Source organism: Apodemus sylvaticus, chromosome X (genome assembly GCF_947179515.1).
Source record: "Apodemus sylvaticus chromosome X, mApoSyl1.1, whole genome shotgun sequence".
Classification (NCBI taxonomy): Eukaryota; Metazoa; Chordata; class Mammalia; order Rodentia; family Muridae; genus Apodemus; species Apodemus sylvaticus.
In genome coordinates this window covers 136,960,125-136,986,137 of record NC_067495.1, presented here as the reverse complement: position 1 = coordinate 136,986,137, position 26,013 = coordinate 136,960,125, and the positions used below count along the sequence as shown (strand labels likewise).

Genomic DNA, 26,013 nt, shown 5'->3' with positions numbered 1-26,013 from the left:
ATTGATTGAAATACTTACTTCTTCAGGAACTCCAAATAGGAGAAATTCAGAACCCACAATAACAATAGCTACCATTTTGAACTCCTGTTTCTGCTCCTGAAAGTGTCCTCATTGATTTATTTCTGATTTATTTCAATCCTCTGAATCCTATGAAGTAATTTATGTTAGATTCTTTCAACTATAAAAATGAAAGGGTTTCCAAGATAGTATGTGACTTAAATAATCATACATAGTTTATATTTTTAACTGGTACGATTTATATAAACTGTAAATTTTTTTCCTTTTGTTGCTGGATTTTGGTCTTTTAGTGGATATGTCTTCTACATTATTGTTGAGACAGGCATTGGAGTGGTAGATCAATAGGTTAACACTAACAGAGGCTTTTCTTTTTTAATTTTAATTTTTAAAATTTAATTCAGTTTTAACTATTTTTTGTTTATCTGTACGTGTGTATGTGTGTGTGTGTGTGTGAATGAGAGAGAAGAGAGAGAGAGAGAGAGAGAGAGAGAGAGAGAGAGAGAGAGAGAGAGAGAGAGAGAGAGAGAAGAGAGTGTGTCTCCTGCAGGCTAATCTGATTTTAAACTAGCTACATAAGCTGAGGATGGTCTTGATCTTGTACTCCTCCTGCCAATATAAATCTAACTACTGACAACACCATGCCATACATTTCTCGTTTTAGGCATGTATATGATTCATTGTGTCTTCTCCAGCATTATGCTTCCAAATAATAGTAAGAGAACATATGCTCAGCTTGAGGTTCACACTTGCTATTCTACCTTTAGTTTGAAATATTTAGTCTTTTGGCGGGGAGAAGCAATACACTTTCCATAGAGCTTAAGTAGTTGCTAAAACATATGGGTATGTCCATTTCCAGTTATTTTGCAGGAACCTTAGTAAAGGTGTATTTGATTAGTCAGATATTGTGCCTTGGGGGAACATTAGTGATCAATAAACAGTCTAGGGCTAGATTTTCCATTTTTCTACTGTGTTTGTGTGTGTGTGTGTTTGTGTGTGTGTGTGTGTGTATGTGTATGAGAGAGAGAGAGAGAGAGAGAGAGAGAGAGAGAGAGAGAGAGAGAGGAGTGTGTGTCTCCTCCTTTTTTTATACGATATATTTTTTATTTACATTTCAAATGATTTCTACTTTTCTGGCTCCCCCCTCCCCGAAAGTCCCATAAGGCCTCTTCCTTCCCCCCTTTTCTCCCATCCACCACTTCCCACTCCCCTGTTCTAGTATTCCCCTATACTGCTGCACTGAGTCTTTCCAGAACCAGAGACTACTCCTCCATTTCTCTTGGACATCATTTGACATATGGATTATGTCTTGGGTATTCCAAGTTATAGGCTAATATCCACTTATCAGTGAGTGCATACCATGATTGATCTTTTGAGACTGGGTTACCTCACTTTGTATGATGTTCTCTAGCTCCATCCATTTGTCTAAGAATTTCATGAATTCATTGTTTCTAATGGCTGAATAGTACTCCATTGTATAAATATACCACATTTTTTTGTATCCATTCCTCCATTAAAGGACACCTGGGTTCTTTCCAGCTTCTGGCTACTATAAATAGGGCTGCTATGAACATAGTGGAGCATATATCCTTATTATATGCTGGAGAATCCTCTGGATATATGCCCAGGCATGGTATAGCAGGGTCCTCTGGAAGTGTCATGCCCAGATTTCTGAGGAACTGCCAGACTGCTTTCCAGAGTGGTTGTACCAATTTGCAACCCCACCAGCAGTGGAGGAGTGTTCCTCTTTCTCCACACCCTCTCCAACACCTGCTGTCTCCTGAATTTTTAATCTTAGCCATTCTGACTGGTGTAAGATGAAATCTTAGGGTTGTTTTGATTTGCATTTCCCTAATGACTAATGAAGTTGAGCATTTTTTAAGATGCTTCTCCGCCATCCGAAGTTCTTCAGGTGAGAATTCTTTGTTTAACTCTGTACCCCATTTTTTAATAGGGTAGTTTGGTTTTCTGGAGTCTAACTTCTTGAGTTCTTTATATATATTGGATATTAGCCCTCTATCTGATGTAGGGTTGGTGAAGATCTTTTCCCAATTTGTTGGTTGCTGATTTGTCCTTTTGATGGTGTCCTTTGCCTTACAGAAACTTTGTAATTTTATGAAGTCCCATTTGTCAATTCTTGATCTTAAAGCATACACTATTGGTGATATGTTCAGAAACTTTCCCGCTGTACCAATGTCCTCAAGGGTCTTCCCCAGTTTCTTTTCTATTAGCTTCAGAGTGTCTGGCTTTATGTGGAGGTCCTTTATCCATTTGGAGTTGAGCTTAGTACAAGGAGACAAGGATGGATCAATTCACATTCTCCTGCATGCTGACCTCCAGTTGAACCAGCACCATTTGTTGAAAAGGCTATCTTTTTTCCATTGGATGTTTTCAGCTCCTTTGTCGAGGATCAAGTGGCCATAGGTGTGTGGGTTCATTTCTGGATTTTCAATCCTATTTCATTGATCCTCCTGCCTGTCACTGTACCAATACCATGCAGTTTTTAAGAATATTGCTCTGTAATATTGCTTGAGGTCAGGGATACTGATTCCCCCAGAATTTCTTTTGTTGTTGAGAATAGTTTTAGCTATCCTGGGTTTTTTGTTATTCCAGATGAATTTGAGAATTGCTCTTTCTAACTCTATGAAGAACTGGGTTGGGATTTTGATGGGGATTGCATTGAATCTGTAGATTGCTTTTGGCAAGACGGCCATTTTAACTATATTAATCCTGCCAATCCATGTAAGATTTTTCCATTTTCTGAGGTCTTCTTCAATTTCCTTCTTCAGAGATCTGAAGATTTTGTGGTACAGGTCTTTCACTTGTTTGGTTAGAGTCACTCCAAGATATATGTTGTTTGTGGCTATTGTGAAGGGTGTCATTTCCCTAATTTCTTTCTCAGACTGCTTATCCTTTGAGTATAGAAAGGCTACTGATTTGCTTGAGTGTGTCTCCTCTTTCTAACAGTGATTCTTCAGCTGTGATAATTAAAGTTCTTACATAATAATATTGGACTGTGATTATATAACATACATAGGAGAAACTTTAGATTAGTTAAGACTAAACTAAATTAAAATTGAGCAATTTAAAATACTATTTTTTGTCTTAAGTAACCAGACATACTATCTTGTTTTTCAGATCTATTAATGCCTTCTTGATTGTTTATTTATTTATCTTACTGACAAAAGCTGCAGTCTGCACTACTCTAAAGTATGTTTGGCAAAGTACCCCATACAATGATGAACCTTGGTATAACCAAAAGACTCAAAAGGAACGGGAAACTTTTAAGGTAATTGATTTGCCATGAGAAGTATTTATTCTTTTGTGATCAGGCTACCCTTTACTGAAACACTACTCAGAAAAATGATACCTTTTGGTTTAGATTTGTTTTGTTTTGTTTTTTTTTACTTTATATATGTCTATTTGTTTGACTCTTTTGTTAAGAGATTTGAAAAGTAATGAGCTTTCTGGCACTTTATTTCAATATGAACGTGTGTTCATATCTACATATGAACTTTGAATGTTTCCATCTATGGGTGGGAGGAATTTAGGACTCAATGAGGTGGAAAAGTATTAAAGTAGAAAGCCTATACACTGAAAAATATAGATAAATTTTCTAGTGTTCTAAGATGTTCTTAATACTAATGATTTTGAATATAATGTTATAGTGTCAGTAGGAAGTTTCTTTATATTAATAGTGTGTTAAGTATTGAAACAAAAGAAAGCCATTTTATATTCTGTTCATCTAAGAAGGCTGTGAATCTAATTAACACGAACCATCTCTTCTTTTAGGTTTTGAAAATGTTCACTGACTTTTTATCATTCATGGTTCTCTTCAACTTCATTATACCTGTCTCCATGTATGTCACAGTAGAAATGCAGAAATTTTTAGGGTCATTCTTTATTTCATGGGATAAAGACTTTTTTGATGAAGAAATTAATGAAGGAGCCTTGGTTAATACATCAGACCTTAATGAAGAACTTGGTCAGGTGAGAACACAGTTTTTGCTTGAGTTAAACTACGATAGTAAAAATATTTTCTAGTCTGGAATATAGATATAAGTAACCATTACTTTTATTGACATATAATTCAAAGAAAAATCTTTAGTGCAGACAAATAATTAAAGGTTTGCAGTATTTTCACAACTGCCACTTAAGTTATTTTTACTAGTACTTTTACAAAGGTTAAAATTTATGCGTTAAGTGTATTACAGAAATCTATGTATAAATTCATCAGCGATACTGTTATATTATAGATATGAAATGTGGTTTTTCCTATTTCCTATAATCATTTCTGAATAGAATGAGGTGTAATAAAACTGAGCTATTTTACACATGCATATTTTTTAACCATAGTTATCCTATATTGACTTTTTTCTGGGGTACATTTCCTATGTCATTAAGCTATGTGTATTTCAGTATAAAATTTAAATCTAAGAAAAAAATGAAGTCATGTCCTTCCTCCTCAATACCATTTCCACGTATACTTGCTTCATATAACAGGGTAACCAAAACACTGCCCTTGTTTCTAACATGGGTACATTTATTTTCTAAAGCAGTGTAAACTGTGATTAAATCAGTGGCATCTTAAGTGCTTTTCTCATTAGTGTTTTGTTTTTATTGGTCTCAGGACTCAAACTGAGATATCAAGAAAGGTAGGCAAATGCTCTACCACTGGATTAGAATATATTCTTTCTACTTTTAATTGTAAGACAGGGACTTTCTTAATTGCACAGGTAGTTTTTGAACTCACATGGTAGCCCAGACAAGTCTTCACTTTGTGATTTTCCTGCCTCAGTTTCCCAAGCAGATCAATATAGACTTGAGACTTGACCTGACTTTCTTATTGGTATTGAGAAAGAGTTCCCCTTTGTCTGAATTTGCTGTGTATTGTCTAATGATGTTTATAGTTGAAGGGTTTTTTTTGTCTTTTAGTTAATTCTCATGATAGTTATATTAGAGTAGTATAAATATCATTTCTGTGACTAGAAAATGCAAATCCAGGCAATGAAATGGTAGCTAGAACAAAGCCTCACATTTGTTTGAAATGGTGCTGATTTGCATCTGTACCTCAAAATTCTCTGTGAATTTAGCCCTTCTACTCCTCATACTCTATATCTGCACATTTTAATTTTTTAACCTTTATTTTTATTTTAATTTATGGCTATCCTGGCTTCATGTATATTTTTGGACCATGTGTGTACACTGTGTTTGGAAGCCAGAATAGGACATTAGATCCTCTAAGATTTACAGTTACAAGTGGTTATATGCTGCAGTGTGGGTACAAGAATTGAACATAGGTTCCCTGGAAGACAAGTCCGTGCTCTTAGCCACTGAGCCAATCTCTCCAGCCCCTATTTCCACTCTTGACACAACCTTTGCCTAAACCAAAGTACCATTTCACAATTGATGTGGAAAAGGACAAAAGGACTTTGCACATACTATTATGTTTAGTAGTGACTTCAGATATTGGTAGCTCAGACCCTGGAATCTACATTCCTTACCGATTCTGGAAATGCTGAAAGAGTCCAAGAAATAAGTGAACCAGTGGCATTTCCCATGGATAGTTCCTAAAGATTCTTTTATTGATTAACTGAGCTGCCACAGTTAATACCAGCTTTATTAAGGTTCATATTTACACATAGGTACAAGGTTGAATAGAGTTACTTTAATCCTAATGAAAAGCTTCAGTCTACAGGTTTTTGGCATAAGAAAACATAAATGCAGAAGCTGCCAGCTCATATTGTCTCCTAAGTAAATATGTGTTATGTTTGTTGCCTGATTATGGGGATTTATCTATTTATATGCAGAAATGAATGCTAGCCTCAGCTTTCAATGCAAATATAATAGCTGTCATTCTGTAGTTTAAACTTCATGCATTCTAGAGGCAGACAAGATGCCTAGGACATATTCCCCATGATAGGACTCTTACCTCATTCTTTCACATTTCCTCTTCACCCGTATACATATTACCTATGTGAATACTCTCTCTGGCTCTTATCTTCTAGATTGTATTAAGCATATAGGCAATAAAGTAGAGTGTTGGGTAATGATCTGGTAAATTTGATCAGTGGAAAGAAACAACCGCATTTGTTTCAATTTCCATTCAATTTCCCAGCCAAACTGCATTTCTTGATATGGTTATCATTTCTTCAAATCACAAAGTTAATGGCAGATTGCTCCTTTAATTAATGTAATGCCTAAACCACTTAGAATCATTATTAGCTTATATGTGTAGAAAGTACCAGAATAAAATGCAAAGAAGTCTTGAAATAGTTTCTCAGACTATTTAGCATTCAATGGACTGTTACACACAATATTAAGTGTAACCAATTTCCTTTCTTAGGAGTAACAATTCAAGCTGTAGAGCCTTATATGTTACTAAAGGTAGTATCAGTTTATTGCCATCAAGGCCACAGCAAATATTTACTTTAGTGAAAACTTAGTATTAAAAAAGTATAGGAAGATATTTATTGGGACAGTACTTAGTATAAGAAATAAAAGAACAGATTTCAATTAGAAAAGTATAAGATTTTATGATAAAATACCTATCTTTCATAAAACTGAGTAGTTTTAGTGGATCTTGAAAAAGTTGTGGAAATATCCTTTATATTCCTTCAATCTTGTGGCTGTATCTACTTATATGGCATTATCAATATTAAATGATAACTTTATTCAACTAATCCAATACAGTTTTTTTGAGGGTCTAACATGTTCCTGGGATGTGTTCTGTATACTCAAGTTAATATTATGAAATTAAAAAAAAACTTTAAATTATCTACTGCCTGCTTGGGCAAACATAATAGACTTTATTAGTATGGTTATAATTAATAAGAAAATCAGAAGGTAATGGGACAATAGAAAGAATCTTAAGATTAATATCGGTTCAATGAATCATAGATTCTGTAGAGAGGATATCTTTTTTATTTTATTCATTTTTATTAGATATATTCTTTATTTATGTTTCAAATGATTTCCCCTTTCCTGGCCCCTCCCCTGAACCATAAACCATCTCCCCTTCCCCTGTACCCCAATCAACCCTCTCCCGCTTTTCTGTCCTGGTATTCCCCTATACTGCTGCATCGAGCCTTCCCAGGACCAGGGGCCTCTCCTCCCTTTGCTGTCCAACAAGGCCATCCTCTGCTGCCTATGCATCTTGAGCCATGGGTAATACCATATGCATTATCTGGTTGGTGGTTTTGTCCCTGGGAGCTCTGGGAGTACTGGGTGGCTCATATCATTGTTCCTTCTATGGCGCTGCAAACCCCTTCAGCTCTTGGGTCCTTTCTTTAGCTCCCCCATTGGGAACCCCGTGCTCAGTTCATTGGCTGGCTGAGAGTGTCCCCCTCTGTATTTGTCATGGACTAGCAGAGCCTCCCAGGTGACAGCTATATCTGGCTCCAGTCAGCGAGCGCTTGTGGGCATCAATAATAGTGTCTGGGTTTTTTAACTGTATATGGGATGGATCCCTAATTGGGGCAGTCTCTGGATGGTTTTTCCCTCAGACTTTGCTCCACACTTTGTCTGTATATCTCCTTCTGTGGGTATTTTGTTCCCCCTTCTAAGAAGGACCAGAATATCCAGACTTTGTTATTCCTTCTTCTTGGGCATCATTTGATATATGAATTGTGTCTTGGGTATTCCAAGTTCTGGGCTAATATCCACTTATCAGTGAGTACATACCATGAGTGTTCTTTTGTGATTGGGTTACCTCACTTAGGATGATATTTTCCAGTTCCACACATTTGCCTAAGAATTTCATGAATTCATTGTTTTAAATAGCTGAGTAGTCTTCCATTGTGTAAATATACCACATTTTCTGTATCCATCCCTCCGTTGAAGGACATCTGGGTTCTTTCCAGCTTCTGACTATTATAAATAGGGATGCTATGAACATAGTGGAGCATGTGTCCTTATTATATGCTGGAGAATCCTCTGGGTATATGCCCAGGAGTGGTATAAAAGGGTCCTCCAGTAGTATCATGCCCAGTTTTCTCAGGAACCGCCAAACTGATTTCCAGAGTGGTTGTACCAGCTGCAATCCCACCAGCAGTGGAGGAGTGTTCCCCTTTCTCCACATCCTTGCCCGCACCTACTGTCTCCTAAACTTTTGATCTTAGCCATTCTGATTGGTGTGAGGTGAAATCTCAGGGTTGTTTTGATTTGCATTTTCCTGATGACTAAGGATGTTGAACATTTCTTTAAGTGCTGTTCAGCCAATCAGTATTCCTCAGGTGAAAATTCTTTGTTTAGCTCTGTACCCCATTTTTAATAGGGTTATTTGGTTCTCTGGAGTCTAACTTCATGTATATATTAGATATTAGCCCTAGAGAGGTTATATATTGTATAGATGTCTCACCTGTCGGTCAAAAGGCCTGTAGCTTAGGCAGGAAATAGCAGGTGGGATATCCAGGAGGCAGAAAAAATTCTGAGGTAGAGCCAGGTATGGGGGATTTGCCAGGAAGATGCAGCAAGATGGTACTTAAACACACGAAACCAGTCACGTGGTAGAATGTAGGCTAGAATCAATCTAAGTTATATTTAGTCAGAGAAGAGCCTAGTCAAATGGCCAAGGTATTTGTAAATAGATTTTGAGTCTGAGTCTTATTTCTGGGAACATGCAAATGGGAGGTAGAACTGGACCTAACGTCAACAGTATTCATCAACATATATGTAGTACATAGAGCATATTTATTGTTAAGCTTTATCTATAGTCATTAGAGTCTTATATATCAAGTATTTTACTTTATAGAAAAATTAAGAGATTTTTATCAAGGTTTATAACTGATAAGCCAGGGCTTTAGTCTAAGGGTTCCTTTAGGTTAAAGCACTTGATATTTGTTTTGTTTGACTTAGAAGATAGGTGAGTTCATATGTTTAGTCTACTTTAAGAGTTCTTTTTAATCCCTGTGTAGCACCTAACTTCACCAAAAGAGCAGAAAAATTTAATTGTTTTCCTCTACTACTCAGAGTAATTCAACATAACACTGTCACAATATGAGTAGATTTATACATACACCAAGGCAAATTCTCCACAGTGAGTTCCAGTTCTGCTCCTGTCTACTTGAAGATACAAATTGAAACTTAAGTCCCACAATATTGTCATCATTCAAATGCCAGTCACAAGTCCATGTTGTTCTTTGTGATTTTGATCATACAATTAGAAATCAAGGTTACTACAGACCCTTGATTAAATCTCACTAATTTGATAGCGTGATCTAGAAAACTCATGGAACCATAATATTGCTTATCATTATATTTAAATCTTTTTTAAAAAGATACAGAGGAGAAGCCAAATGAAAAACATGCTTAGCACAAGGTACATAGGAAGGAGTGCAAACCATTGTGCCAGCCTTCAGGAAATCTCCATATGATCAGCTGTTTAAAAAGTTGTCTTGTTTTGAGGCTTCAATAGAAGTAAAAAGACATAATCATTGGCCATTGGCCATTGGTGATCACCTTAACCTTTAGCTCTTTTACCCTTCCCCTCAGGGCTTATAAAGATGGAGGTAAAAATTCCAGCCATGTCGTTAATGTCTTGCTTTCTTTAATGACTTTCCCCTATTCAAAGGGTTTCTAGGTATGTAGAACAAAGAGTCATCTCATTAGTATATGAAGTATAAGGATCTCTTCCTAGGGTTACCAGAGGTTTTTAGGTTGCATTTGGGAGGCAAAGATTAATAGTAAATAGATTTTTCAGAATATATAATAGTCTTGTCATTTTTAAACACCCATCCCTTTACATCAAGAGGCTATATAACCTCAAATGATAGTAAGGCATTACTCAAATTCTATTCAATCATTAAAAATTATTATAGTATGTTATCCACGATATCTCCCAGGGTGAGAATGCTGAGAAATAATAGGTTTCATCTAAAACTTGTACAATTCTAAAATTAGGAGTAAGAGGCTTCTATTTGATTGAACTAAGAGAATGTCATCTCTTTCTCTTAGTCCCTTTTAAGGTATTAAGTAGTATTAATTATGCCCTCACTGTATAATCCATTGATTCATTTGTGACCCAAAACTATGATTCCTCCTTTGCTAGATATCCAAACTTTCTCACATTGAGAAGGGTGATTAGGCTTGTGTGTTGTGCATATCTAGACTATAGGTAACTAGTCAAGAGGAAGCTCCTTCATTACCTGCTCAGATAGGCTGAACTTGTATGGAGATGTGATCAGCTATCTGTACAGTTAGTTCCAAGCATGGTAAATGTACAGCCCATTTACATCATCAGCTCCTTTGAAGTTTTAAAGGTTTTAAAACATAGGATGTAAGGGTGTACTTCAATATGTAGTATTTGCTTATCTGCTTAGTATTTATGGAACCTTGAATCCTATTCCCTACAGAAGGAAATTAAAAACCTCTAATTTCTTGCTTAGGATTTTTCTGTACATCTAGCACTTGTAGGATTTGTTTGGTTTGTTGTTGTTTTTGTTGTTGTTGTTGTTGGTGGTTGTGTGTGTGTGTGTGTTTGTGTGTGTGTGTGTGTGTGTGTGTGTGTGTGTGTGTGTGTGTGTGTGTATGCTTTTATATATGGTTGGCTTTTCAGTATTGGAAATTAAAGCAAGGATTTCACACATGCTAAACAAGTCTCCTACTACTAAGTTACATCTCTAACATTTGTTCATTTTTGAGACAGGATCTCACTAAAATATCCATGGTGGCTTTGAACTTACTCTGTAGTTCAGGTAGGCCTTTGTAATTCCCAATCTTAGCCTCCTTGGTAGCTAAGGCCCATCACTCAGTAGTTTGACCCTGATTCTATATCAGATTAAATGGAAAGAAAAAAGTCGAGATGATCTGGGAAATGAAAAGAGGGTATAGAAAAGTTAGCAGGTATTATATAGTCCTTTATCATCATCTATCAGAAAGTAACAAAGGAATATCTAGTGGGAACACTCCTTCTGTCACACCATGTTGGTGATAAGCAACACACTCCACCATTTGTCATGTCAAAATGATGTTCTTGCCACTCTATATACAACACTCTGGCTCCATGTATGTCTACAGGCCAGAAGATTATTATAGATGTTATTACTGTTTCATTATAGATGGTTGTGAGCCACCATGTGGTTGCTGGGAATTGAACTCAGAACCCATGGAAGAACAGCCAGTGCTCTTAACCACTGAGCCATCTCCATATTCTTACCACTCTGGTGTGTTATAAGCTATTTCAAAAAACAGGAGCAGATCAAATGTATATTTTTTAATATACAACTAATGTAGGCTTTCTATTCATAAAATGATGAACTTGTATTTGCTGATATAGAAAAGCCTTTTCATCCAGCTCAAAACTGTCACTAAAGAAGAATCTGTTTGTTAGGCAGAGCCAAAAAGCAGTCTTTCCTTTTTATCCCTGTTTTTTAAATATGAAAATATTTTAATATAAATCATGGCTAACCCTCTGTCCACTTTTCCTGAATACATGCCATATGAGAATAGTTCTGTAAGTATTCTGATTCTAGGGCCAACAGAATCAACATTCAGAAATTTAAAACTGTAAAAGATGCTTGTTTTGTATTTGCTGGCCTATATCTATGAGATTTAGTGTTTTACTGTCCAAACTATTCTACAGATGCAAAAGAATTGTACATTTTCTATTGAATTTACCACCTTTAACATTAATGCCAAAAGATTCTGAAGTGGGAGGAGGGGTAGAAATATAGCTCATTCAGAAAAGTGTTCCCCCTAAAAGCACAGGGAATATAAGTTCTATCCTTGGGAACTACTTACAAAAGGTCCAGCATGATGGCATGCACTTTAGCCCCAAACCCTGGGGACAAGGAGATAGGCAGATTCCTGAGATGCACTGTGACTGCCTCGCCTAGCTTCCTTGGAGAGTGCTAGGTCAGTACGAGATCCTAGAGAAGGATAGTTCCTAGACAATAACATCCAAAGTACTCAGGTCTGCACATATATGAACACACAAAAGATTCTGAATGGGCTAATTCTAATTGAAATACATGATGTGAATCAACCCATCATTCATGGAAAAATAAAAATTAGTATTTTTGATCAGGAATAGAAAGCCCCCCAAAATTTCAGTTTGTTTAGAAAAATCTAGATGATACACAAGTAATACCACTAGGATCAATTTAAAAAGAGAATTCAAACTTGGCAGGTTAATAGGGAAAAAGAAGACTAGAATGCTTTATTTGTATCAGTGTTGCTACCATGAAAAGCTTTGAAGAATAATTAGAAAGCTGTTACTGGTGGAGTTTATTTCTTTTCCTACATAATAAAAACCTGAATTTTGTGCTTAGGCTTATCCCTGTCAGCCCATAATTTTAACTATTTAAGCATAAATTAGCAAAAAGGAAGATAAAATTATGGGTTTCTAAAAGCCAGATGTTATAAATAGAATAGATAAAAACTGAGATAAAATGGAAGTACAAGTACTCAAGATGATTTATTGCAATGGAAAATCTGTTTCATTGGCTTATTTTCCATTATTTTTAAAAATATACCTACATATTATATTTTAACCTTTTAATAAATTTGAAACATTTTTGAGGAGTATCTGAGAAAGAGGCATGGAAAACTTTTTTTTTTGTAATTTTTTATCACCTCATACCTGTTGTATCTCATAATTAGATAACTGTTAACATTTCTCTCTCTTCTGTCTTATATGTTATATAGTTGTAATATAAATATTCCAGTACAGTATTTTTATTAAAAATTGTCCTGACAAGAGAATTCGCCAGGTAAATGTGCTTCTCAAGCAACCTGATGACCTAAGATGGATCTGTAGATCCTCCATGATGGAAGGAGACAACTGTCTTCTACAAGTTGTCCTCCAACCTCAGTCTGGGTATTGGCATGCATGTTATATATTATGGCATGCACATATACACATATGCCCAATAAATTTATAAAATGAAATTAAATTTTAATTGTGCTTATCAATGAGGAAGATATTCTCATCAGTTTTTCTTTTCTTTTATTGTATGCCAGCTGTAGTTTTATTGAATTTTCCCCATTGACTTATATACCATTTGCGGACAGTGCTCACTCTATTGTCTTCCTTTGAAAACTGACTTTTTACCTTACCTTACAAAAACATTAAATAGTTAAAGTTGCCTAGCTTCACAAAATACGTGGTTTTCTGACCCACTAGTCTTCTGTATTTAAGTAAGTTCCAGGGTCTTTGAAAATGCTCATAATTTTCTCATTCATTTGATAATACTGCATCTCTAGTTCTGACATTTGACAAGTCTTAGAATAAGTGATTTCTGTGGCTATGGAAGTAGGACTGCCTTCTTATAGTTGGGTAAAACTTAAGCATATTAAAGAACATATATATGTTTCTGTCCTTGTTTTTAGGTGGACTATGTATTTACAGATAAGACTGGAACACTCACTGAAAATAGCATGGAATTCATTGAATGCTGCATAGATGGGCACAAATATAAAGGCACAACTCAGGAAGTTGATGGATTATCTCAAACTGATGGGCCCTTAGCCTATTTTGATAAAGCAGATAAGGTGACATTTTCTCTGTTACTATTTCACCTGAGAAATCAATCTTTGTAGGCATGTTTTATACCTATGTAGTAGAAATACCACATCTTCCGATGGGTGCATGATACAAGTTTTGAATAATCATTTGTTTTTTTTAACTACTCCTTTTTTTATTAACACAATTAGCATTTGTAGTCAGAAGTAGAATTATGGGAAATGGCATTTGAACAAAAACTTATTAACTTGGCTGTGTATAGATTCAGTGTTTTTTTTTTTTTTTTTTTTTTTTACTTATTCTCTTCTAAGAATGTTGTCTCTTCAAATCATTAAAGACCTAGTATTTACGTTTTAGGTGAATCATAGGCTTCCTACACATGAACAATTCCTAGATTGTGACTTAGATACCTCACTACATCTTAGGCCATAAAGAAGGCATTACCTTAGGTATAGGTGATACTCCATTAATCCGAATGAGTTAATACATAGTACTGCCTAGGAACCAGTAAGTCTTTTTTTTTTTAAAGATATATTTGTTTAATGTATATGAGTACACTGTTGCTTGCCTCAGACACCCCAGAAGAGGTCATCGGATCCCATTACAGATGATTGTGAGCCACCATGTGGTTGCTGAAGGTTTAACTCAGGACCTCAGGAAGGGCAGTCAGTGCTCTTAACCTCTGAGCCATCTCTCCAGCCCCCAGGAGCCAGTAATTGTATTAGTTGGTATATAGTTGTTTGGGTATTACAAATTTATAAATTTCCTAAAGATTATGACATTCTGTCACCTTAATATTTTTTCTTTGTTCCATGTCTGGAGTTACCTAGTGATCAAAATAAAAAGAATAGTAATTTTTTTGTTTCTGTTCCACAGAACCGAGAGGTGCTCTTTCTCCGTGCCCTGTGCTTATGCCACACTGTGGAAATTAAAACAAATGATGCTGTTGATGGGCCTGTAGAAGGGGCCGCATTCACATATATCTCCTCCTCACCAGATGAAATAGCTTTGGTGAAAGGAGCTAAAAAGTAAGTACTTCTTGAATTTCTGAGATAGTGTAACCACAAGAGGATATGTGTTTGTTTGATGTTTATTTTTCATTTGCTTCAGTAACTATCATGTGCCTCTCCTATTTTTAAGTTCAAACAGAAACTAGTGAGGTATTAGTTTAGTTTGCCTTATATATTCATCCCAGTCATTAGTCCAAATTGTCACATTATATTTTGTAAATCATCTAACAGCAGCAGCATTTTTACAACTCATGTTATTTCTAAGTGCTGCCAGCAATTTTGATGCCATTTGGTAAGCGACAATTCAATTTACCCATGAAATTCAAGATGACTAAGTAGATAAAAGGTCACATACTGTGTTTACTACAAAATTATAATTACAAATTGACTCCCTCAGGAATATAGTAGTAAGCAGTTGTTTTATTATTCTTTGTTATCAACTCATCTTGAAAAGGGAAATAAAATTGGTGATTGAGATTATATAAAAGAAGAAAAGTTTATAAGGCTAGACAGTGTCAGGGCAAGAGAAAATAAATTGTTCCTTGAAGATATACAAGGTTTTTTATTGTTTTTAATAGGTTTGGGTTCACATTTTTGGGAAATCGGAATGGACATATCAGAGTAGAGAACCAAAGAAAAGAAATAGAAGAGTAAGTAGCACTGTGTTTCAATGTTTGTCATTTCTAACGCACTTGTAAACCGTAAGTAGAATCAGAAAGGAAAGAAAACTTATGTACCTATAAATATTGAACTGTATTCTCCCATTTCAGAGTTTTGTATAAATATAGCTGGAGTAGGAAAAGTTATTTTTTATAGAATGTTGTGAATATGAATTTGAAGTAGACGTTCCAGTTTGCTTTACATGTTGTCCAGAATGAGTCTTGGTGAACTATTTGTAAAATGTAGATGAAAATATTCACTCACAAGTCCCTTCCTTTTTTTAACTCTTCTGTATGACTTGCATGCATAGACAGATATAGGCCATCTCATAATGACATTATACTTTTTAACCCCTTCTCTAGCATTTTACTGTTTTAAGATAAAATGCCACATTGGTAAAACAGCACCAACGTTCCTAGTTCTCAGCAACTGCTTATTTTGTGTACTTCATCTCTTGCTATTCTCTTATCATTGAGTTTTCCAAACATTGGAAATGTAAACTCTCCTGTGAACCATGTGCTGCCATCTGTGCTTTTACACATGTTCTCTCCTGTGCTCTAAAATCATAGCTCCCTTCCTTTAATATGTCACACTTCCAGCATACATCCTTTTCCAGGAAACATTCTTTCAGTTGGCTTTTTTAAAAATCCGTGCTCTGGTTTCACTTTTGAGTGTTTTGATTGAAGAAAGTATTTAATGGACTTGGAATGTAGTTATTTTCTTTACCCTTTGTCTCCTTTATAATGTCATTAAGTTCTTAGAAAAGTCATCAAAGACTCATCTCAATTCCTCAACACATGGCAGTGTCTGACCCCCTAATAGGCACTCAAATTACAATCCCACTAGACACCCCCCTCTACATCTGACTTGGTGGGCTAGTTCTTTGGTTTCCATACCTATGTAGTAACTCTTTTTTTAAGTTATACAGTGAAAAATAAAAATAACTTTTACTGCTATTATCAGAATGTTCAGCATACAGAGACATTTCAGAGAAAAGTGAAAAGTACCAGTTATACACAGAACTAGCTGTCCACATCCATAGAGGAAAGATTTGTGTTCATTAAGATGGTTCAGGCCTGTGCTTTTCCTTAATTTCAGGGTAGTTGAGTTATTTCACTTTTTCATCTTTCCTGAAGGTATGAACTTCTCCACACCTTAAATTTTGATTCTGTCCGCCGACGTATGAGTGTTATTGTAAGGACCCAAGAAGGTATGCATCCTTAAAATTTTACTTATTTACCTTTTTCTATTTGTAAGGGTTGTTTATAAACTTTAAAGGAAAAAAAAACATTATATATAGTATAGGATTAAGTAGTCTTGCAAATTTTACCAAAACAGAGCCTCTGTATCACAGAATGGTGTGGAAATAACAATTATAGCAGCCTAGAATTCAAAAAGTTGGTGGTTGTCTAGCTTTTTCTGATCTCTCTTATTCTACTGCTGCTTGATACTCTTTGGAAGCAAGTAGAGATGTATTGTTAACCTAGGTTTCTGGGAAAGAATATTCTTGTTTCATTCCAGAGCTAAGGGCCCTGAAAAATAAAACTTGCCTTTTCAGAGAAATGAGTAGCATCATCTCTAGGTTGCTCAATGTCTTTGGAAGGCACTATGGTATTTTGCCTCTTGTTCAGATTCTGAAAGACCCATAGGAGAGCACTCCTACTTTATTTGCAAGCTCTCAGATGTGTGCACTGTTTCTTTGACACCCCCCAAGAGGTTTATTTTCAAAATATACTTGATTTATTTTAGTATTACATCTGCTGCAGATTGTTTAATGAGAAGAATATGAAACTACAGACAAACCCATGGAGAAGCATGGTTCACTTTACTCAAATATTTTGGGATGACAGCAAACTCAGGAGACTGGGTTTAGTATATATATGACCATGGAATTTGTTTTTTTTGTTGTTTGTTTATTTGTTTTTAAACATTTGTTTATTTTATGTATGTGAGTACACTGTAGCTGTCTTCAGACACACCAAAAGAGGACATCAGATACCCATTATAGATGGTTGTGAGCCACCATGAGGTTGCTGGGAATTGAACTCAGGACCTTTGTAAGAACATTCAGTGCTGAGCCAACTCTCCAGGCCGTGGAATTTGTTTATAACTTTTAAAGAGACTTCACTGTATAATTAGAAATGAAATATTTAGCATTTAGATATTTTTATGTGTGCTCGTTTATACCTATATTCTGCAAATGGCAAAATGTCTGAAAAATAACCTGCAAAGTATTGGTCCCAAAACTACACATTTTATTTTGTTGAGCACAGCTATTTGCTTCATAAGGATAAAGTGTCTTTTAATGCTCAACAGTATATGATCCAAAATTTCTCTTATAATATCAGCATTCTACAAAGGAATTTTAAATACCTTTTTAAAAAATTTAAAATCCCAGTATAGCTCATCAAGTAAGTGTTCTTAGTTTATTCAGAATGTACTTGGGCTTTGGGAGTTTTTGGTGTTTGTCTCTAGGTCATGACTGGCTACATCTTCAAAGTTACTCACCTAGAGTTTCTTGACACAGCCTAGTAGTCCATGACTTACGAGAAGGAATTATAGCAAGAGTGCATGGAGTAGTATTTGGCTTATTTATTATGTCTATAATATTCTAAAGATAAATGATTATTCTCACAAACTAAAGCTCTAGATATTTTATTCCATTTGGCTGAACATTACAGAAGAAATTCAAAATATATAGGAGTTGCATGGGAAAAGCCATCTTGGAGTTATCTCTTCTTCAAAATCCTATTACCAGTCTTCAAATTCTTTTTTTTTATATTTTTATTTTCTATATTCTTTGTTTACATTCCAAATGATTTGCCCCAGTCTTCAAATTCTAAGTTAATTACTTTGGTTCTTTATTTTAGGAGATATACTGCTTTTCTGTAAAGGAGCAGATTCATCAATTTTTCCCAGGGTACATAACCATGAAATTGAGTTAACCAAAGTCCATGTGGAACGTAATGCAATGGTGAGCCTGCACCCCTTGCTTCAATAAATAAATGGAGATAGCTATGTTTACGGTTTCTCAAAAGATGTTGAAGTTAATTATAGTTTATTTTATACTTGAAAATTTGGCCATATTCCAATATTCTTTATTTTAACATAAATTACTATCTTAGACCAATATTGTGATTAGACTTAGTACTTGGTGAAGATGTTTCAAGGATTTTTTCAAGATAGTGATCAGTTATTTTGAAGTTGACAAAATGTTAATTTTTTAGTTGAATGCTGTTCATTTAAAAAAATCAGAATTTTTCTTTCATACAGATGGGTAAAGCCAATGCCTTTCAAGAATATGACTGGGGCTAAGAAGATAGCTCAGCAGTTAAGAGCAAGAGACCTAAGTTTGGCTCCCAGTACCCATGTTGGATAATTGGTAGCTACCTGTAACTAGCTCTAGGAGATGGCATGCCTCTGGCCTCCATAGTTATCAGCACTTATGTTAACATAACCATCCAGAAGCATATTCTGATAAACACACAACACATAATTAAAATCAATCTTTAAAAGGGTATGACATGCTTTTAGCTATTACAGAGATAATTATAGAACTTCTGCTTTGCTTCTAGGATGGGTATCGGACTCTTTGTGTAGCCTTCAAAGAAATTCCTCCAGATGATTTTGAAAGAATCAATGCACAACTAATAGAGGCAAAAATGGCCCTACAAGATAGAGAAGAAAAACTGGAAAAGGTTTTTGATGAGATTGAGACTAACATGAATTTAATTGGAGCCACTGCTGTGGAAGACAAGTAACTAGATATTCTTGTTAATTTTTTTTTAATTTTTTTATTTTATTTTTTTATTCGATATATTTTTATTTACATTTCAAATGATTTCCCCTTTTCTAGCCCCCCACTCCTTGAGACTGTAATTGTATCATTTTTCCCTTCCCTTTCTTCCCTCTAAAACCTCCCATGTCTAACTGCACTTTGCTCTCATTCACACTCATGATCTCCTTTTTCTTTATGTGGCCATGTGTATATGTGTATTCCTAAATGTATAAATGCCTGCTCATCCTCTATAATGTTATTTGTACCTTTGTTTTCAGGGCTGACCTTTTAGTAAGGAATTCGTGTGCACCTGGGAGGAAGACTATTATTTCTCTTCCCTGTTTCCAGCATTCCTTAATTACCTGTAGTCTTTATCTCTTCCTAAGCTTTTACCTATTAGCATGTCTATTAGTACTGTAATTTCTTCAGGTCTACTCTTGTTGTTTTAATGACTAGTCTTTTAGGTATGCACCAGATTAGTGATTTCTTTACATATTTTGAAATCTCTTTTAGCATTGTGTCTAAATAAGCTTAGATTGGTTTATTTTACCAAGTATGAAATATATAGCAGATTTTGAACTCTAGAAATAGTTTTAAAGTAAATACATGTATCTTAGAAAAAAATGAATTCATTATCAATATGGTCTTTTGAATATTTACTAAATCATCTAATTGTTTATGCAACTTTTATGAAACAACCTTGCAATATATTAGACAGGATTGTAGAATCATTGTTTGAACTGATGCCTAGAAGAATGGGTAAGATTTTGGTAAATGACCAGAAAGGAAATTCACAGTAAATAGGTCAAGAATTTAATCTAACCTGCTTCTACAAGCCAAAAGATATTTTTGAATACTTTAAAATAAGATTTTAAAACTTAAATATATAGGCTGCGCTCTTTGAGACATTATTATAGAAGTTTGTCAGATATTTGATTAAAATGATGTTTTAATTTTTAAATAAAACAAGTTTTTCAAAGAGATGTAAGTTATGAGTAAGGACTAGAAAGATGGCTTTATGGTTTAGTGTACTGGTTGCTCTTCCAGAGAACCTGTGATCAATTCCCAGCATACACATGGTATCCAATTCCTTTTTCTGCCATTCTTGAGCAATAGACATGCACATGGATTACAATTCCATGCACACAGGGAGAAATACCCATACATAAACAATAAATTAATTTTTAATTCCTCAAAAATTTACAGACATATATTTAACCTAAGTATTATGATTTTCATTGTTTTTATTTAGTGTTAATATTTATTAGTCTTACACCCCACCCCACCCCACCCCCACATGCACACATACACACACACACACACACACACACACACACACACACACATATACACACACTATGTAATTTAGTTGCCTCATCCCCCAGTAACCTCTCTAATCCTAGTCCTGCTCCCATTGAACCTCTTCTACCCAACAAGGTCCCTTCCTATTTTCTTATCTCTTTCCTTGTCTGATTTCTGTTTGGTGTTTGTTTTTGTTTTTGGCTTTGTTTTGTTTTGCAGCTCATTGAGTTCAATTAAGGTTGTTTGCATGAGCATGAATAATATAACCATTTACCCTAGCATGGGCAATTTAGTGGTGGCTCTGCCTCTAAAGAAAATTACTATCCTACTCAAGCAATCATTTATTGCGAGTAGTTCCTCAGAGAGTAACTATGAGCCGTTTCTCCACCTGTGATAGAATTGTTGGTGTGTCCTATTTTGTATAGGTAGATACACGTGATGGGAATTCATGAGTGCAGTGGCTATGCCAAGTCCAGAAGCTAACAGTTCAAAGCGTTCCTCCCCTTCTTCCAGACCTTAAATTCTTTTCCATCCCCTCTTTCATCATGTTTCTTAAAACTTGGAGGGATTATATAAATTTCCCATTTAAGTCTGAGCTGTCAACTGTCACTTATCACTTTAACCAGCTATCATTTTAACTTCATTAACTGTCACCCACTTCAAAGTGAATCTTCTCTAACCAAGGTCGAGAGCAGCACTAATCTATAGATATAAACATAAATATTTAGAAGACAGTTTGATACTGTGTCCAGTTAGTTAAAAAATAAACAGCAGGTTACCTGTAGGGCTATACCTCACCAGCTATAGACTTTTAGCTAGTTTGTAGTACCAGGCATGAGTTCCGTCTCATGGAATGGGTCTCAAATACAATTTTAAAAAGAGATTTTATTTATTTTATGTGTATGGGTGTTTTGCCTGAAGGTGTGCCTATGCACTACATACATGTAGTACCCTCAAAAGCCAGAAGAGTTGTCAGATCCCTAGGAACTGGAATTACCAGCAGCTGAAAGCTGCTACGTGGTTCTTGGAAATCAAAACCAGGTCCTCTGCAATACTAGCCAGTGCTTTTAATCACTAAGCCATCTGTCCAGCCCCTCAAATACAACTTTTAAAAAGCAGTGGTTACTGTTGTGATCATAAAAAGATAAAGAGGTATAAGAATATGCTCTATGGGGGTGTGGTGAGGTGTGGGGGAAGGAGGTGCCTCAGCACGCCCATGCTGAGACATCCCTTCCTCCTGAGGGACCAGCCACATGATGGTATAGTATAGAATAGAGTTTATTCAGGGAACAGGGAGGGGAGTTAAGAGGGTAGCAAAGGCAGAGAAAGGCAGAGAGACAGAGAGTGGAGAAAAGCAGAGGCTGGCCATGAACACATGGAGAAAGGGGGATGAGAAGGGGAAAAGGAAGAGCCCAAGAGGGTGAGAGAGAAGCAAGCAGGGAACAGGAGTAAGAGAGGGAGGAGGAGGTAAGCAGCCCCTTTTATAGTGGGCCAGGCCAACCTGGCTATTGCCAGGTAACTGTGGGGAGGGGTTTAGACTGAATGTTAACAGTTACTCATATCAATCACATTGCACCAGTGGACACATCTTACCTGGAAGGTTAGTATTGTAACTCAAAGAGTCCATGATAAATACATAGTACCTTTAAGCACATTGAAAGCTAGCAAGCAGGGAGGAAGCTTGCAACTGAGTTCTAGTCTTGATTTCTCTATCCTGCAACAATTGTGTATGGTGTCTTCAACAGTACAGTCCTACCATTTAGTTCTGGCGAGCAACCCAGAGCCTTAACAAGAGCTTATTTAGTTTGGGGGAAATCTCTGGGGCCTCACAATGACAATAGGAGAGCTAGAGAGATAGCTCAGCACTTGAAAGCAGTGGTTGTACTTTCAGGAGACCTGGGTTCTAGGGAATTCAGTGTCCTTTTCTGGCCTTTTTGGAACCTGCATGCATGTGGTGCACAGATACACATACAGGCAAAACACCCATACACATAGAAGAGAAGAGAAGAGAAGAGAACAGAAGAGAACAGAAGAGAACAGAAGAGAACAGTACAGAACAATACAATACAAAAAACTTGCAAGGAGGTATTTGGCATTTGGAATTTTATTTAATAATCTGTGTCTTGTAGAAGCAGCATTCCATACCCATTCAAACTCATTTATAAAAAAATCACTTTAAAAAACTTAACTTGCAAATACAAAACACCATGCAGCTATATTGAAGTACTCAAACAAGTACTTGCCAAGATCCAATGTCCGCATATCTCAATGAACTTCTATATCTTTTCTTAAATTATATTTTATTAGCATACCAAATAGAAATTTCCATATGACATTTTTCATACATCCTTTGTTTTTGTCTGCCCTCTCACCCAGTTGCCTCCTCTTTCCCCTTCATTCTAATCTATACTAAAACCTTTCCATGGTCACTCATTTTTTATGGGAGTGAAGGGTGGGAAAGAGTGACAGTCCACGCATGTGGGAGTGCCCGTGCAGTACAAAGACCTCTGATCTGTTGTAGCTGGAGCCACAGGCTCTTAGGAACCACTTGATGTGTGTGCTGGGAATCAGATGAGGGTCCTGGAAGAGTAAAACATGCTTTAATACCTAACCAATTCAGTTACCTCCCGAAAATTTTTTGTTTTTGGGGTTTTTTGGTTTGTTTGTTTGTTTGTTTTTCGAGACAGGGTTTCTCTGTGTAGCCCTGGCTGTCCTGGAACTCACTTTGTAGACCAGGCTGGCCTCGAACTCAGAAATCCGCCTGCCTCTGCCTCCCAAGTGCTGGGATTAAAGGCGTGTTCCACCACCACCCGGCACCCGAAAATTTTATTAACAATGTATTACAAAAAGTTAAGAAGTTTTATTGTTGCATTCCTGTGTGTGTGTGTGTGTGTGTGTAATTTATTTTATTCACTTTATATCCCTCTAACTGTCCCCCTCACAGGTACCCCTCCCACAATCCTTCCCCCATCCCTCCTCCTCCTTTCTTCTGCCCTGGTAGAGGGCCCCTTTGGGTATCTCCTCACCCTAGCACATCAAGTTTCTGAGGCTAGGCACATCCTCTCCCACGGAGGTAGTCAAGGCATTCCAGCTAGAAGAACATACTCCATAGACAGGCAACAGCTTTAGGGACAGCCCCCACTCTAGTTGTTTGGGACACACATGAAGAACAAGCTGCACATCTGCTATTTATTTGTGGGGAGGGTTGTCCAGCCTGTATATGATATTCTTTGGTTGGTGGTTCAGACTCAGAGCCCAAAGGATCTAGGTTAGTTGACTCTGTTGGTCTTCCTGAGGAGTTCCTATCCCTTTGGGTGCTGCAATCCTTCCTCCCCTAAAGATTCCCCAAGCTCCAGCCACTGGCTGTGGGTGTCTGCATCTGTCTGAGACAGCTGCTGAGTGAAACCTCTCAGAGGACAGCCTTGCTAGCTAGGCTTATCTGCAAGCATATCAGATTATGATTAATAGTGTTAGGGATTGGTGCTTGCCCATGGTATGGCTCTCAAGTTGGACTGGTTATTGGTTGGTAGTTCCCTCAGTCTCTGTTCCCTCCCACATACCTGCATTTCTTATAGACAGGATAAATTTGGGGTTGAAAGTCTTGTGGATGGGTTGATGTCTCTATTGAACCAATGGGTTCAATAGCTACAAGAGATGGCCTCTTCCTGTTCCCTATCCCCAATGCTGTGAGTCACAGCAAAGTCATCCTCACTGATTTCTTGGGTGTAGATGTACCACATTTTCTTGATTCACTCTCCAGTTGAGGAGCAGCTAGGTTGTTTCCAGTTTCTGGCTATTACAAATAAAGTGGCTGTAAACATAATTGAGTGAGTGTCTCTGTGGGATGTTAGAGCATCATTTGGGTATATGCCCAGGAGTGGTATAGTTGTGTCTTGAGGTAAAACTAATCCATTTTCTGAGAAGCCAACAAATTGATTTCCACAATTGTTGTACAAGTTTTCGCTCCCACCAGCAATGTGTACAAGTTTGCACTCCCACTAGCAACGCAATGATAAAGTGTTTGCTCCACATCCTCACCAGCATGTGCTATCACTTGAGTGTTTGATCTTAGCTATTCTAAGGGGTGTAAGGTGAAATCTCAAGGTCTTTAAGTGCTTCTCAGCCATTTGAGATTCCTCTGTTGAGAGTTCTCTGTTTAGTTGTGTACCACACTTTTTAATTGGGTTATTTGTGTTGTTGGTGTCTAACTTCTTAAGTTCTTTATAAGCTCTCTCTCAGATGTAGGGTTGGCGAAGATCCTTTCTCAGTCTGTAAGCCGCTGTTTTGTCCTATTGACAGTATCCTTTGCCTTATAGAAGCATTGCAATTTCCTGAGGTACCATTTATCAATTGTTGATATTACAGCCTGAGTCATTGGTGTTCTGTTCAGGAACTTGTCTCATGTACCAATGTGTTCAAGGGTATTTCCCACTTTCTCTTCTATGAGATTTAGTGTATCTGGTTTATGTTGAGGTTCTTGATCCACTTGGACTTGAGTTTTGTTCAGGGTCATAGATATGAATCTATTTACATTCTTCTACATGTAGACATGCAGTTAGACCAGCACCATTTGTTGAAGATGCTTTCTTTGTTTCATTCTTTGATTTTGGCTTTATAAAAAATCAAGTGTTTTTAGGTTTGTGGTTTTATTTATGGGTCTTCGATTTGATTATATCAGTTAACCTGTGTTTCTGTATCAGTACCATGCAGTTTTAATACTATTGCTCTATAGTACAACTTGAGGTCAGGGATAGAGATTCTTCCCAAAGTTCAAGTTTTTTCATTGTTTAGGATTATTTTGGCTAGCCTAGCTTTTTTATTTTTCCATATGAAGTTGAAAATTGCTCTCCTCAGTACTGTAAAGAATTGCATTGGAATTTTGATAGGGATTGCATTGAATTTACAGATTGCTTTTGTTAAGATGGCTATTTTCACTCTGATAATCCTACCAGTCTATAAGCATTGGAGATCTTTCCATCTTCTGATATCTTCCTCAATTTCTTTGTACAGCAACTTGTTTTGGTACCTGGATATTCATATTGTAGGAGGTATTGGGAGCGGGGTGAATCTTGATGGTCCTGGTGTGGCAGGCCGCTGATGGGCTTCTTTGGGTTGTATGGTTCCAGATCTGCAGATCTGTATAGTCCAGGATCTGCAGGTCTGTATGGTTCAGGAGCTGCAGCTCAGATGAAGGTGGGTGGATAATGGAGGTCCTCCTGGGTTAGCAGACTGCTCAGGGCAGCTTAGCTTGTTCCAGAGAACTCAGCAATAGGGAAAATTGGTGGGGGAAAGGTGTTACCTGTATTCTGTAGGATCAGCAGGTCTGATGAAGGTTGGGGGAGAATAGATGTCCCCTAGGATAGCAGGCTGCTCAGGGTAGCTTGGCTTGCTCCAGAGGACTCCAAGCATGAGAGATGGGTTGGGGAAGGGAAGCTTACCTGTAGCGTTCAGGTTCAGCAGATCTGATAAATTGCTTGGAGAGGTGACAGGAGAATGGAGGTCCTCCTGGACTAGCTTATAGATACATGCATATATATATAAACCTATTTTCTTCCATGTATCCAAATCTCCCATTTATTCTTCCTTGCTATCCTTCAAACTTATGGCTTCTGTCTTCTTTAATTGTTTTATATGTGTTATATATATTCATATCTCTCTATATATTTTTATTATATTTAGATTATATAATTTCGTTGTTGTATAGACACACACATGCACACAAACACACACACATCCCTAAATATAACCCATTGAAATCAAACTTTCTTTTTTTATTTATTTATATA

At 36.5% G+C, this 26,013-nt stretch overlaps 1 protein-coding gene across 4 annotated transcripts in view; it reads left to right on the top strand.

Moving 5' to 3' along the window:
• The window catches only part of Atp11c (ATPase phospholipid transporting 11C), a 190,446-nt gene that overhangs the window by 115,972 nt on the left and 48,461 nt on the right, over window positions 1–26,013 (top strand). For all 4 annotated transcript variants that reach the window (XM_052170729.1, XM_052170731.1, XM_052170730.1 and 1 more), the window contains 8 exons: window positions 3,154–3,304; window positions 3,808–4,005; window positions 13,345–13,506; window positions 14,354–14,505; window positions 15,066–15,137; window positions 16,284–16,357; window positions 18,018–18,121; window positions 18,723–18,904. In XM_052170729.1, the coding sequence (XP_052026689.1) occupies window positions 3,154–3,304; window positions 3,808–4,005; window positions 13,345–13,506; window positions 14,354–14,505; window positions 15,066–15,137; window positions 16,284–16,357; window positions 18,018–18,121; window positions 18,723–18,904 (1,095 nt within the window). The remainder of the gene's footprint in view (window positions 1–3,153; window positions 3,305–3,807; window positions 4,006–13,344; window positions 13,507–14,353; window positions 14,506–15,065; window positions 15,138–16,283; window positions 16,358–18,017; window positions 18,122–18,722; window positions 18,905–26,013) is intronic.